A 15,785-nucleotide genomic window follows, 5' to 3' on the forward strand; every position below is an offset into this window, starting at 1 on the left:
AAGCTTGCCAGAACCGTACAGGATTTGGCTGTATCTAAATTTTGTGTGAGTCTCTGCCCTGATTGACTTATTGGGAAGTCTAGCGGATACTATAGGGGATTGATGTTGCCCCAGTCTAGTTGTGTTGGTTAACATTAAACACGGGGCGAGCCTATAAAGGGTCAGCGGTTTGCACTTTGTTGGCTTCCTTCGCACCGATAATGGCGGCTTTCTGCAACGGTCAATATTGTTATAAACCTTGTGCTTAATCTGTTGTTGTCTGCTTTCAAGAAATGATACATTAAATTATTTGTTTACAACCCCAACGATTTGCTTACCTTTTCAAGAGTGTCCTAAATGTTTTTCTTAGACAAAAAACTCAAGAAATGAGCGAAAACTTCCTTCCCGTTCAGAGAAAATTCAAATTTCCCGGGCGCTCAAGATCGATGTACGCAAGTCCTACATTGAGAAAATAGGCCTGCAATCATAAAGATCATCGATTTCTATAACTTGAGCATGCCTGTAGATTCTGTACGATAGTGAGGCTTGTACTTTGAGTTTTTGTCGGCGGAAAAGTAAAAAACCAAAACAAAAAGAAATCTGCGTTCAACCATGTTAGGCCGCCATAGTGCAAGTGCACCTCCAAACTGTTCTATTCAGAACAAAAAAACCCGAAATTCTGAGTACTACAAAGAAAACAAAGAGTCTTTAAAGGTTAAAAAGGTCAGGTACGACTTCAAAATAGAGTTAAACAAAGAAGAAGAAGACCGCCTGGAGTCGCTGAAGATAAAAATTGCATCCATCAAAAAAGAGCTGCATTTGGATAACAAACTCGTACCTGCAGCAAACGCTCGTTTTATGGAAATCTTAGTAGACAACTGGCTTGTACATAATGCCAAAACCGAGGCAAATTGTTTAGACACTGTAGGCTTTGTGGGGTTTGTGGACTTTGATAGTTTGCAGTCAGTAATCGAAGAGGAGACAAACGCAAGCTTGCCTCCAGAATCGTTCCCGGACAGCTACATCAAGACACAGCTGCATAGCGAGAGCCGAGAAAATGACGAAATTTATTTAGTGTGTGGATCTGCCCTCGAACGTTTGTTTAGACATTTCATTGACGAAAATGACTGTGTTTGCAAATGTGGGAAACATCACAGTATGAGAGTTTCTGCAGGGGAGCAAATCTGGGGTTTTTGAACGAACACTACATATCAAGTGGTAAGCACGCTGAGCACATTAGAATGACAACAGCACAGCGGGTGCTGGGGGCCGCTTCTTTGTGATTTCGAAGTGCCCATGAAGCGGATTTAGAGGGAAATTTTGAACGACTAGTAGATTTATACTAAAACAATTAGATTATGAGCTCGAGATTTCTATCTCGCGATAGTTGACTCGGGCTGCGCCCTCATCAACTATCACACGTTAGAAATCTCGAGCTCATAATCTAATTGTTAATTAATATTATAACAATGGTGGCAATAATACTAATATAATTCATAATGACAAAAACTTCATTGATTTTGGTTATTTTTATAATTAAAACAATAAAAAGTACCCTCCCTCTTGGCCCATGACCATGTCTGATAATGAAAATGAAAATAAAAACTTTGTTGTAATGTAGCAACATAAATGATGCTGAATTATATCAGTCAGTGAAATGGTGTACACCAACCTAACCTTTGTTTCTGCTTGATAATTAGTCTAACAGAAGTTTACTTTAGAATACATCCCCAAGCCCACCACATCCACTTATTGTTGTAATATTTGTAAAATTATATCTTTTCTGTAGTTTATGATGACATGAGGTACGGTGAGGCAGCGGATATGATGGTTGATTACAGTATTGTCGAGGTTGTAGAGGAAATTAAAGCAGATGCTGCGTATGCAGTAGATGGTGCAGTAAGCAAGTGTACCATACATTAAGATTAATTGCCATTTATTTCTTAAAATATTTGACAACGATTTAAAATGTTACACCTTTGAAAACGTAGGGTGTGATGGTAGATGCTAGGCATGATTCTGCAAGTGCAGCGTATCACATTACAGTCACTGCCATCAGCATGACGTAAGCACAAGTTTCCTTTCCTTAGTTTACTTTGTGTGTTAAAATCATCTGATTTAGTTTGCTTGTACAAAAATTCAAATGTTATACCACTGTTTAGAAATCACAAAGTGGTTGGGGTAGTCAACTGTTCAAGGGAAAACATATCAGCAGCACAGTCAAGAGAGAAGCCAATGACCCTTGAACTCGTTGACAAGCTAACAGGAGACGAGGGTAAGCATAAGATTTGCATTAATTGGCCAAACGTAATATATCATGATTTCCAAGAGAATAAGTTATCAAAGGACTCACACCAGATCATTACAGCCTACCTAGATCTAACATTGGTTAGGAACTAACACTTTTTCATCTCTGTCTAGAAATTCAGGTGTGTCACATCCTGTTAAAAAACAAAGGTTTATCTTACTATCCCCCACATATGTCATGATATTCAGCTCTTGTTATTCACCAGGTCTCAACATCAAGGAGGTTAGCCATGACACTGTAGTTGGGATAAAAAATGACCTACGTAGTCGTGGGATATCCAACTCATTTGACACCTGGCATGGTAAGAGAGCAATTTCCTGAGAGAATTAATTAAATAAGTATAACAATCCCTTGCAGGGGGTAAGAGTGTTAAAAAAGCCATAGCCAAGGTGGCCCAGGGAACATTGTCAACAGAAGGCAAAATCTGGTTCACAGAGTTGTTAGACAAAGGTAAGAAAAAAGTTTGAGTCACAAAATGAATAAAAATAAAGGGAACCAATGATTCTCTAACTATCAATTTTCAGTAAAAAGTATCAAAACACATTGTTATTATGCAATGAAGAACAGTGGAGGGGTTGCGGAAAAGCTGAGGAGTCAGCTGAGGAATATTGAGGAACATTACAAGGTAAAATTTAATAATTTAATATTTAATATTTAAGTCCAATATTCAATTGCTGGGTGATTATGATGGTGATCTTGTCACATTTGCCAATCTCCCTGAATCCCATTCCCTTTGAGAGAGTAAAGTTTACAACATGCGGGTACATCTTGCATGCCTCAGACTCTATGTACTTGCTGTCAAACAAAGAAATTTATTGATGATCATTGCTAATGTTTCTTTTCCAGAATGAGAATGTTGACAGAGATGCGTATACAACCCAAACATACCAGAGCATCAAAAGGCCAGATCGTGTGGCACCCTTCAGGGTTCTAAAACCCAAAACCTTTTCATTCAAGGAAAATATCTGGGCTACATTTTATACCTTTAACTGGTGAAGAAAGCAGCATTTAGTCTTCAGCTACACCAAGCAAATGCTAAATTACCAAGGAATTATCCTTCTGCATGTTAATTGAAATTGTGCAGTAGCCACTTTGTGAGATGCAAGACAGTTATTGAATTTTGTGGCTGATATGTTTTATATACAACAAATTAAAACAACTTTGAATTCTTTGATATATATGAACTTAAAAAGTTCTTGAAATTCTCTTCTAGCAAAATTTGAATTGTATACAGAGTTCTCATTTTCATTGAAATAAAGCAAATGGAGGGCCAGTTTTCATAAACATCGAGCAAGCCTGTAGCTTTCCAGACGCGGTCTGTGATTGGAGAACGAAACAATAGATGATATATATACAAAAGAAACAATGTCCTTAGCCCTGATAACAAAGAAAGCTACAGGTCATACGGACGAATGAAAATAGAACTCTGGAAGAGCTACAGGATTACTGTAAACATCAGGACAATTTTATTAATATATATATACCCCTCCAGTCTTTGCTTCTGAGCCTGTATACAAATGTTACAACAAAAAAAGAAGTGTCGAATTGGTCTACTCGAAGGTGTACCATCCATACTCAGCATAACCCAGTAACAGACTATCAAAAACCATCTATCTAACAGTTTTCATCAAGAGGGCCACAAGGTCTGAGTACTGTGCACCCAAAGGCTTCTGGGATATAACATACAATAGTTATAGATTACACCACACTAATTACCCACACAGGCACCTACAATTCATTGGTAGTAGGCTTCCACACTGACACTGTGCATAGTGCATTTTGGCTGGCACTGAGGTCAAAAGTTATTCCAAAACATTAATGATAATATTACTTTAAATCAGTATTCTTTGGTCAATAATGTTCACTGGGTTATGCTAAAGCAACAGCCTGGCAAAAATTACAAATTATGAAAATTGGCACACAAAACTGAATCCACAGTGTTTGAAAGAGTAGTACATGACTAGTTCTATGACTGCTATAAAAAAAAATCAATTTTTTGTTTGTTTATCTTTTTAATTTTTGTTGTTTTGTGTTATTTTCTTATCAGTTACAAAGTTGGCACATGTCCCTTGTATGGCATGTCAGGGGGATTTGGCCACCTCTTCCGCACATCAGCCACAACACAGTTGGGAAGGACCTCCCTTACATCTTCAATAAAAATACCTAGTTCATGTTTGCGCTCCAGATACAGGGAATTTTCCCACAAGCCAGCCCTTTTTAGCATTCTGTAAAACTCTTTGTAATCCTTGTATCTCTTCACAATATTCTGGGGACGAGGAGCACCATGAGCGGAAAGAAAAGCAGCCTTCCCTTCACTTTCCGTTATACAGGGCAGCTGAAGACAGTAGTTACAGGAGACTCCTGCTTCTCGTAATGTCCCCAAGCTGTAATGTGGGATTTCCCTGTCTGAGGAAGAATAGAATACTTCCAACCAGTAACTTACAACTATGTCTTTTTGGCACAAACCAAACAAGAAAAGAAGACTACAATATGTAGTACATAATTTATTCAGCTTTTCTACATAGCTTATTATTACATGGGGAAATTAATTTTTCAACTTTGGAAGCGCATCCCTCATTTTTGAGGCCAGAAATAACCGGATTTGTCTCCTGATGGTGGAGTTCCATAGTATTCAACAAGTAACCAGCCATTTACTTGTTAATGACCTGTTAACCTTTTTTATTTCGTTTGCTATTGATTGGTCATGCCTGAAATTTATTGTGCTTATTGTGCTTTGAGCTTCTTGCTGGGAGTAGGGGAGGGCTGTGTAATAGGTGGCAAATGCATTCATTACATTTGGAATGGTTTTTAAGTAATGATGACAGACTTGACATTTACTCATGAAATAATATATTGCTGTATTTAGTGTTGGGTAGCTGTATTCAAGCCTACGTCTGGAAATGTAATTTATATTTCAACAAATATTTTAGCACAAACCTGATCTCTGAATTCATCTTCTATCCTCTGTGAAGCATTATGGAGCACTCCCCAGATCCACAACTGCTCAGGAGATCTGTTGGGTTCTGTGCTGATTGGACTCCTGTTATGCCCATCTGCGAACAGTGCTAAATGCCTATTGATGTGAGGTACAAACACATAATGTAGTGCTGTTAAATGAAGTTCATTTGAATTGTCGAGTATGCCACACTCCTCCATGTAGCAAAAGAGGTTGTAAAAAATATAAGTGCATCCAGTGAACAAGTCTTTCCAAAGCCTCTCAATTCTTTGGTTGTGGACACTTCTGCCCGCAATAGGACTGCCCCTGTCAGGACCTTGTGATGGGTGCATTAGCACGTACCATGCAACTTCAACATTTTCCATCCCTTTATCAGAACGAACGCGAGATGGGAGACCATACTTTGCAACTCCTGCTTCAGACAATTCTAGGACAGTACTGGCTCTGTTATTTGTTGAGCAGTGAAGGTATACTATCAACTTCGAAAAGCCATCAATACCCCCATGTATAACAATCCTCCACCTGTTAACAGCAGAATGATTTAAAATTTCTCTTTTATCTAACATTAATAAAACTTATCGAATCTGTAGGAGCTGTATTGCATTGTATATTTTGCTAAGAGAGGATAAAGGGGAGGGATTTTAAGGTGCAACTAACATCGCGACCTTTTCTCTTATAGAAATATTAATCTGTTTTGTCTCTTGAAGATTATAAATAAAATGCACCAAAAAGCATCGAAAAACTAGCGAAGATTTGTCTCACAACCAAGCTTTTGAGAGACATGGGTCTATTTCTTAGATGACGTCAAACACTACTTTGCTGGAAAGTTTTTTCAAACTGTAATGCAAAAATAGACCTAAGCCTCTTTCTAACTCGGTCGTGGGACAAATCATACACAGTTTTTCTGCGTTTTTGGTACATTAATTTTATAGTACTAATTTCAAGGAGAAAACAACAAATTATGATTTATATAGGAAACTCTGTTTTTTTTTTTTTTCACTTTTAGGGTATTTCTTGCACATGGCCAATTCCAGTTTATCTGTCTTAAGTTATTCTTAGGCGCGTTTCAGAAGTTGAACTTTCCACGTGCCGAGCCTAACGGAAATGAGGAAAATCTTTTGCCTCTTTTGGTTTAGGTTCAGCACATGCAAAGTTGGACATTTGAACCAGGCCTTAGAAGAGTGTTTTATCAACGCAGAACACATGGTTGGTTGTTTTCTAGTACCCATGGATCTTTTTAGCCACCACTGCATTGGTAACTATAGGCAGATCTCCGATCGACCCTAAAAGGATGCCCCCTCTTCCCCTTCATCCTTCCATGATTTTGTCAATTTAGCTGTGAACCGTAACAGGAGTAGAAAAATAAAGTTTCTTTGAAGCTATGAAATAGCAAAAATGTTTTACTTTAGGGGCTAGCAACACATGTCAGTTCGCAAATGTACAAAGAGTAACCTACTGATAAGCAAGCCATTAACTTTGGTGAAATCAGTTTTAGTACTAACAACAAATACTAGTCATTTTCTTAACTTAACCCCATTTGGACATGAAGAACAAATAAAAGGAAACAGACCACAAAGCATCAATTTAAAAAAAAAAACATTCCCTTTGCTTTATCATGTTCTGTTGAAACATTGTCACCTCAACGAACCAACCTTATTAATTTATGGTTCCCGTCGATGTGCCACAGGGATAGGGGACCTTGAACGTGGTAACTTCTTCTGCGTATAACATTTAATTCTAAGGCCCAAATTAGGGCACCTTCGGGGTTTACTCTTCGCATTGACTCTCTAATCCTGATTTGTTGTACACGTAAACCGCGTCCAAGGAGGAAACCAGTCATTCTTTTACATCCAACTGTTACGAGTTCGAATGTTTTGAGGAAAGGTAGTTTGCAGACTCAACTGAACGCAGGGTTGTCGGAACAACAACAAGAAGTTTTATTCCAAAAACGAACGTAGTTTCCACGAAGTAAAACTCTGAACAACACGTATTCGACAAACTTACACGGCCTCCGCCAACTTGAATAAACACTGCTTCTGTCACACTTGACTAAACACGGCCAACGCCAACTCTCTTCGCTTGTGAAAAACTAGTTAGAAAAACCCTCTGCTTGTACTCGTCTACTTATATACTCTGACAATAAACTTCTAGAACTTTCTAAATTAGTAATGAATCTAATAATAGAAAGATTACAAAACACACCGATTTAGAAACGCTTACGTACAAACCTAAATATAAACAAACTCGTAACTCTCGCGAAGCGTCTAGAAAGTAACGCTTGTCACGCAATGCTATTTTTCGTAACACCAACATTGGGGATTTCTGTCATGATCTCACTGGTGACTGCATCTAAATCTCTGTCTGACAACTGCGCGTAGGTTGTTCTGATTGACAGCCCAAACTCTGCCAAACGCCTTTCCACTGTACTTGAACTTGTACCAAAAAGTTGTGCAATTTCGGCGACTTTAAAACCTTTTTCGACAAAAAATTGTAGCTGTGCATATGGTATTTCAAATCTTGGTCTACCTCTCTCGCTGTTAAAAATTTTCTTCCCTTGGCAGAGGGTACCTGATCTCTGAATGGCAGAACTGTGAATACAATCTCTTGCTCGTGTTACACAAGAAACCACTTGGTCATCGATAACGTCAAGGCCTTGATACCTTACCACCAGACTGTACATCCAATCGAAACGAAACTGCAAACTGTCAAGGCAGTCGTTATCTAAAGTTTCCACATCTAACTGCCTTAGGATCGTCGCAAGACCCTAAATAAGATGATTTCTTATCCGTTGTGAACTGTCCGTATCTCGACTCTCCGCCATGTTCTCCATGTGGGCATAAATTTAGTTTTGGCGGGAATTATAATTGTCATAATTATTGTCAGTGATTGGTGCCCAGCCCTACCCGGTTTGTTTCCAAAAGTAGCACACTGAGTGCCATGCTGAATTGAACTTTATCACTTCACAATTCAACATCTGGATATCAACATTGAATATCAGAATGTCACAATGCCATGTGTTTACAGAAGGTTTTAATGATCAATTGTATAGTTAAATGTTAGCACTACATATTTGAGTGTAGTAATTAAATGCCACAATGGTATATCCGAACATTAAAATTAAATATCCGAATTGAATATTTTAACATCATAATTGAATGTTTGAACATCAGAATAGCATATCTAAATACCATGATGGCATGTTTAAATGTCACAATTCAACATTGATTTTTGACGTGAATCACACTCCATACAACAGGGCATCAAGTATGCTGCATTAGATGTGCAGAAAAACTGAAAAACGACAAAAAGAGATGCCCTGTTTGTCGAAAAAAAATCAAAGGGGTAATTAAAAACTTTTTCTAATTAAGTTATAATTTAAGCATACTGTAATTTTTGTCGGGTTCCATTTAAAGTAAGCATAGAAACCAGTCGCCTTTATCACACTTTTCTTGGAAAAACCCACTACTTCAGTCCCTCACTTTTCAGGGTTTATAAATTCAATCATAAATATAAACATGTAAACGTACATAAAATACCCTAAATCTAGAAAGTCAGTGAACATTAACTTAGAGAAAGTTATACAGTATATATGCTTTGGTTACGATAAAAGAGTTGTCCGAAAAATACTTGGTTAACAAGACCATGAGCCAAATTTCTCTGTGGCATATGTATGCCTTAAGTGGCTAGACTATTTATACATGTCACTCGAGTATGCTCATGCATCCAAAACTTAAAGTTTAAAAATGAAATCTTCGGTGTGTTATTAAAATCCGTACAATGATTTCAAATTGAGAGTTGTTTCTGAAGTGTCGTTAAACGTCAAAGCTTTGCAAATATCGAAAAGCGAAATAATCCATTCCTTTTTCGAAATAGATATAAAATGTGAGAGACCAGCTTGGGTGTCATGGTTTCCCTGATAGGCGGTAATCGTTCGCTCAAGAACAAGTTGAAACTTAGATCGAACAGAGCGTAATCGACAAGTTACTAATTGTGAATCAAAAGGAAAATCTACCTCACCTTCAGGCTTGAAAGCAAATGTTACAATGCCGCGGAAAAGAGTTCGGCTTCTCACTGTGCAAATTTTAAATATTCGTTATATCTTAGCGCCTTGCTTTTTTTTAACCTACCCACTACTTGAGGTTTTCAATATGCTTTGTTTTTGTTTTGTTTTTTTTCTTTTCGTTGCTTCCCTCTCTGGCCTGGAAGCGGGTACTGCGCTTTTCTCTTTGCTGGCTTGATCATTTTTACCTGTAAATGTAAATTGCAGGAATGGCACTAGTCATTCTGGCCTGTATGAGAATATTTCACACAATTGTTTATGTAATGAACATCCATTTAACGAAATTTAAAAATGAAAACAAAGGCAATATTTAACTCCTTTCAACGATTACCTCTAAAAGTATATATTATAGAGTTGATTTTACTATGATAGTGCTCTGGCTTATTGTCTTGATACCTCTTATTCATATTCTTGGTAGGTACTTTCATGGCATTTATTGGCCAAATCCAAGATCACAACTTCAGTGTAAAGAAAGTACAACTTACTGGTTGTTGGTTCTCCTTTTTAGCCATAAGTCGAAGCAGCGTTTCATTCCTCTCCTGATATTCCAGGTCATCATCTTGTTGCTCTGGGTCTGGCATAACATAAGTAAAATTTAAAAGGTCAAACGTATGTCCCGCTTTTCGGTAATCGTCCTCACTCAATGATTCCCACAGTTTTCCATGCTCTTCTTCCTTTTCAATTCCTTTCTCCCACCAGTCACGCTCATTCGCAGACATCCTCACTTTCAATTTTTCAATTGAGTCCCTCATCGTTTTCACACTGGGACACTTCTTGAGGTCGGGTTTTAAAATAGCTGGTTTACCAGGAGAAACTTCACTTAAGACAATAAAAGGTCCCTCCTCTGGATACCACTCTTTCCTGCTCGCTTTGGCCCATAGGTCATCTCCACGTCTCCGTTTTCATTTAATTTAAAGCGGAAGGCATGTGGATGACTGTGGTGCTGAAATTTGGCGGTGTATTCCCGCAACCAGGTCTTCATGTTGTGTATGTTTTCAACTGAACAGGTAACTGGCGTTGGACTGTATGCCTTTTGTATCACCCGGAGAAGATCAGTCAGAGTTACTGCATCGGTTTTCGCCAATGCCACGGAAATTCTACTGAACATCTGAAAGAATAAGCAAGAGAACATATAACAGCAATAAGGGGAAAGTGGTTTCCACATCCTGGCAATTTCTCATTGCCAAGATGTGGTTTATATAGATTGTACCACCTTTGGTATATCATGGCAACAACTAGACTTACCTGGTCTTTGTCTTCATGGGTGTGTCCAACTAGTAGATATGACAATCGCACCTGAAAAAAAAAGCCTGAAAATTTTCATTTATAGAAGTAAAACGTCAGTGTGTTTAATGATACAACGCTGAAATATCTGTTTTTGAACACTCAACAAAAGCAAGAGTAAACAGATGATTGGCGGACCCGTCCTTGATACATGTAGGTTTCAATCCAAATTTACTGTCTGATGCTCACTACGAAGTTTTCAACACGAACTTAGTACACGAAATTCGTTTTGTCTTGCACTCAATCTAGGAAACCGCCCATGCTTCCATTAATTTAGTTGATTCGTTGCCGGGAGGTCACGTTACAATAATGAAGTTTGGTTGTATCGTTGGTGGCCGGCTCATTCTTTCTTTCGGTTCTGTCAAGTGATTCAGTATACCCAACGTCATTTTACTATCGTCAACTAACCTTTCTAAAAACACCAGCTTTCACAAGTAAAGCACAATACCCCAGTATATGGATATTTTTGCAGTCCCGGTAACAATTGTCCAGTTGCAGGTAGAGATTAGGTGGTAAAAGTCGTTTCTGTTTTCAAAATCAAAAAGAAGCAAAGTAAGTCATTATGTAAATATTTCTATGCTTGAAAGTAACTTTACACTATTTAAATAGAACCTTGAGACCAAAATTTTTCCAACTTATTTAAATGCTCTCTGTTGTCACTTCAAAATATAATGACTGGGCTCCGGTGTGCACCATTGCCGACACTTTGGCGAGAAATTATTCCAATTTTTTTTTGCTTGCGTTATCTCTCACACCAAAAGAACAGTCAATTATGATGAACAGAAAAGGAATGGTCCTCTTACCGTGTTTACAAGATGACGGAAGCTTGAAATCAAGCAATTTATCGTCAGGTTTGCGTCCTGGGGCCACTGCAAGAAGTCAAGAAAACACCATGCTAGCTTGTGTCCATGTGAGAGGACCCCCGTCAGGTGGGTTTTCATAAACCCGTCACATTTGACTTCAAGCTGAGTCAAGAGTAATCCGTCAGATGGCTGGAAGTGCAGTTACGACATTGACATAGATAGAAACAATTTGAGCGCTGTTTCCTGTGGAAAAAGAAGTACGGGAGTGTCTTGAGTCTCACCTTCGACTTTTGTATCCAGTGAGGTAAATGAGTTTTACTCGGTCCATGCCATCGATAATAAAGGAGAGGTACTTATCGGGACGCTGTTTGGTGCTTATAATACTTCTTGCACTCCCCACGGTATCATTTAAAGAGGGAAAGTGATATCTCGTTAATTTTGTCATCGATTGTTTATTTGCGTCGCTTTTGTCATAGTGAAAGCATTTATCGAAGAGTGCACCACTTATGGATGAGAAGAAGTGGCTCCTGACTGCCTATGGGCATAACTGAGGCTGTAAGTCCCATATATGTATCAGTACTTCAGTCAAAAATTGCTGTTGCACTGCTTGTTTTAACAAAAAACGGAGAACAACTTACGCCTGCTGTTCCATGTGGAGCTGTTTTTTTTGTGTCCAGCTCATTCTTTTCTCCTTGCTGCGTGTGGCTCTGATGTGTTCGTTTATAAGAAGACAAACTCTGCATTCTGTAAAACGGTTTCTCTACAAAAAAAGCAAACGGAGAATACTGGAGAGTTTGGGACATAAAATGTGGAGAACCCAGCTTATCACCTGTATGTGAGACACTCGAATAAAAAATACACGAAAACTTATTTGGTTACGGTTCCGACAAAAAAAGCTCTAATTATTACCTTCGGAATTGTCACTTCGGGAAAAACACATTTCCATATGCGTCTAAACTGTGAAATCTCAAGGGGTTTGCCGGGTGAAATCTGTAAGAAAATGTTGTTTCCGTTATTTTTGCCACTACTGGTACAATATTCCTTTAAAATAAAAATAATAATTTTGGAAAGCGGTTAATGAAAGTGGTACTCTTCGTGAAGGTGAAGGCAGGGTAAATAGCACACGAACCACTGGGGCCCACACGGCCGGAACTGATGTTCTTTTCTACAGCATGAAGTAACTACAACTGGACGGCATGCCAGTCCATCGCAAGGTTACCGCCTGTAGTATGTAGCCAGTACTGGTTTATACACCTGGGTGGAAAAATAATATCTTGTCTCGGGAAACAAAGCGATGAAAGGGATGGATATCCAACTGACAACGTTAAGATATGAAGTGCAAAGAGCTAACCATAACATCAACACGCCTCCACTATGGGACGTTTTCAACCAACCTCTATAGACACATGTATGACTTCTGGTGGACGAACAAAAGAAGCTTATGAGAGGTCTTTTGTTTTCGTCCACCAACATGGCCACGATGACTTCACGTGAAAACGTCCTATTATTTCCTTACCTTCCACAAGACAATCCATGACACAGGATCCACGCTTTTTGGCATACCTCCCTTTGCTCATTTACGACGTAAGATAGTCGGCTCCTGCCATTTGTTATTTTCCGTGCAAAAGAGAAGAAATGTAAGAGCCACTGTCCTTGTTTCTCTCTGTCTTTCTCCCAAAATTCAGTACTCGACTCCACCATGTCTTTCAACGTTAATGTGCTTTTTAAACAGTTGTTACAACATTTTGTATTTTTCGTTTTACGTATGTTTTCCGCTGACAGCATCTCCTTTTTTCTTGTTGGTTGCATTTTCAAATAAGACGATTTCCTACAGGAAAAAGTGAAAATTTCACAACCCTGCGCAGGACAATATGCGTTGTCTTACATAATAAGCTGTGTAAACAATGTTAATCCTTCCCGATGATTGTCATCAAGAATATTGTCCAAGGCTGAACGTAGCGGGTCTTTTAAGAAAAATTCATAATATCAAGAAAACAAGATTTGTTGATGTTTGACTGGTCAGGATTAAATACTATTTCTTTGGTATTTTTGCTTCAAGGTACCTTTGATTGAAACATGATACATTACTATGAGACGTAGCAGCTACCAAACTTTCGGCTTCGGTTTAGGCCCAACCTTTAATGGCGTTATGTTAAAATAGCACGGTGCCATTAATCCTAACCCTCTAGAACAGTTGGAGATGATAGGAGCGTCCTTATTTCCTACAAAGCTGAAAGATTTTATAAACCTTACATCTATTTACGTCCCAACCAAATTGGTGTTCTTCCCAGGTTTCATGGTCACTACCGTTGCTTGAAAATTCTTCAAAATCATACGATGCACAGTTGCACGCCCCGCCACAAGGACATGGACTTACGGACTCCTTCCTTGCAAAATGTGGTCTCTAAGAGTCAAATATGGCTAATTAACAGTTGTCTTTAACAGTTGAACTAATGAATATTTTTAATTCCAAAGTTGTTATGATGCATTACAATGATCACATACCTTCTTGCCTCCTCCTCTCAGTCTCAAAATGGACGGTCTTGACGCCTTTTGTTCCTCCTCTAAAGGGGAATATTCCTTTAAAACCAACAATAACAAAAAACAAAGCGCACTTTGTTATGGATCAAATGACAGCTTGGGGAAGTGAATATATCGCCTGTGAAAAGGGTGTGGTCGATCCTGGTATTTATTAAACATGTCCACAACTTCGCTAAAAATTACGCCTCATTTACGTAGGAACGGTTGCAGTACGAGTTATAGGTGCAATTTCACCGTGTTAAATGTTGTGAGTCTCAAGGTGTATAATGAGACAAATTTGGCATAAATTCTTAAAATGCACCATTAATTAAACATAATATTCTTCACGATAACAAGCAGTAGCATCTTAGTAATTCTTGTTTATTTGTTTAGTGCGCAGCTTCTTTAATATCCAAGTGTGATTTAAACGTTTGACTTTCAGATTAATGCATTATACTTGATGCGGTTTTCGATACATTGACCTTCACAAGACCTTTCTTGGTAAAATGACCCTAGCGTATTTTAAGGATATAGAAACACCGGTTTCCGCTATTTAGGAAAACTCCGATCCCAAGCAAAATCCATGCAATTCAGTGTGTGTATATTATCAAGTGTGCTTGTAGTTCTCTTATACGTACTACAGTCAAAACTGACCTATTTTGTCCTGTTTAGTTTTACTGTGTAACATTTGACCCGAAAGTAAACCTCTCGACTGTCTTAACCATTGAGTCTTCTCTGATGTCAAGTTGCTACTGACACGGAAAAGATGTTATTCAACTGTGGGACCTTTGTCGTAAATAATCAAGATACATATATATATTTTTAAAGTAAAGAACAGCTTCAATGCCTTCTTGAAAATAAAAAGCTACATGTAAAGGGCAAAATGCTATATACAATTCAAGCTGGCGAGGTGATTCCAAACAACAAATAACGTTAGAAACAAGTGGAAAGCAAGACTTGATTAATTTCAAATTTTAAGGGGTGGTAGATCAACGAATTTGTTCACTCAATCACTTTTCTTATACTCGCCTTCATGAAAGAAAACTTTCCAAAAGAAAGTAAAATTACAGCATTCTCACATATGCGCGGAAACGTTTAGCAAGTACATTTCCAGTCGTCTTTTGGGCGAAGGTGAGGGCGCCAGCCAACGTCATTTGTTTCTTCGCTGAGTTCATCTTTTCAGTCTGCATGTAGGGGAAATTTCCCATCATTGTGGATGTGCAAGCTACTCCTGCACTAAAGACATCCAAGACTCTAATGGCCCTTAAAAGTGAAAGCCAAAGCGGGGGTTTGGAAGCTGTGGTAGTTTCCTGATCAGGGATTGAATATTGCAATAAAACGCCTGAAGGATCGATATCTCAACTAGTGGTTCACACTGTGCTTGACACAGAAAAGGATAATTTCTCCTCCATTTACGATATTCCGTGCGGAAGACAACAGTTGTGGTAATTAAGATGGCAGGGTTTTACGCCACGCTGTTTCAGAGATTGTCCCTAAAACCGCTGAAACCTCAAAAGAATCAAATACCCCACTGGACAGTTTTATGGATGTTGCCAAATGTTTACGAGCAATGATTTTCAATTTCATGAGGAGTCTTTCAAAAGGGCGAAAACGAAGAACTTGACGAACAATTGATTACCTGACATATCGTAAAAACAAGACCAGAAACAAGGTACATAAAGCTATGTCTTTGTTCTCTATTTTTACCTAACTGTAGTTTTCATTTTCGCCATTCATTCCAGTATTTGAATCTGTTTTTTTCTAAACAAAATAGGACTACCAAAAGGGAAGTTATGTGGCACGCTTCTCAACCGAATGTTGGGCGATGTTATTATGGTTAAAACAGAAGAGACCAGTTAATAGCTACTTCTTTCG

At 38.4% G+C, this 15,785-nt stretch overlaps 1 protein-coding gene across 1 annotated transcript in view; it reads left to right on the forward strand.

Annotated features, from left to right (window-relative positions):
- Positions 1-38, forward strand: part of LOC137977249 (G2/M phase-specific E3 ubiquitin-protein ligase-like) — a 1,320-nt gene extending 1,282 nt beyond the window's left edge. The window contains exon 3 of the mRNA XM_068824501.1: positions 1-38. This exon is cut by the window's left edge and continues 204 nt beyond it. Coding sequence (XP_068680602.1) covers positions 1-38 — 38 coding nt within the window.
- The last annotated feature ends 15,747 nt before the right edge of the window (positions 39-15,785 follow it).

This window comes from Montipora foliosa, chromosome 11 (genome assembly GCF_036669935.1).
Source record: "Montipora foliosa isolate CH-2021 chromosome 11, ASM3666993v2, whole genome shotgun sequence".
Lineage (NCBI taxonomy): Eukaryota > Metazoa > Cnidaria > Anthozoa > Scleractinia > Acroporidae > Montipora > Montipora foliosa.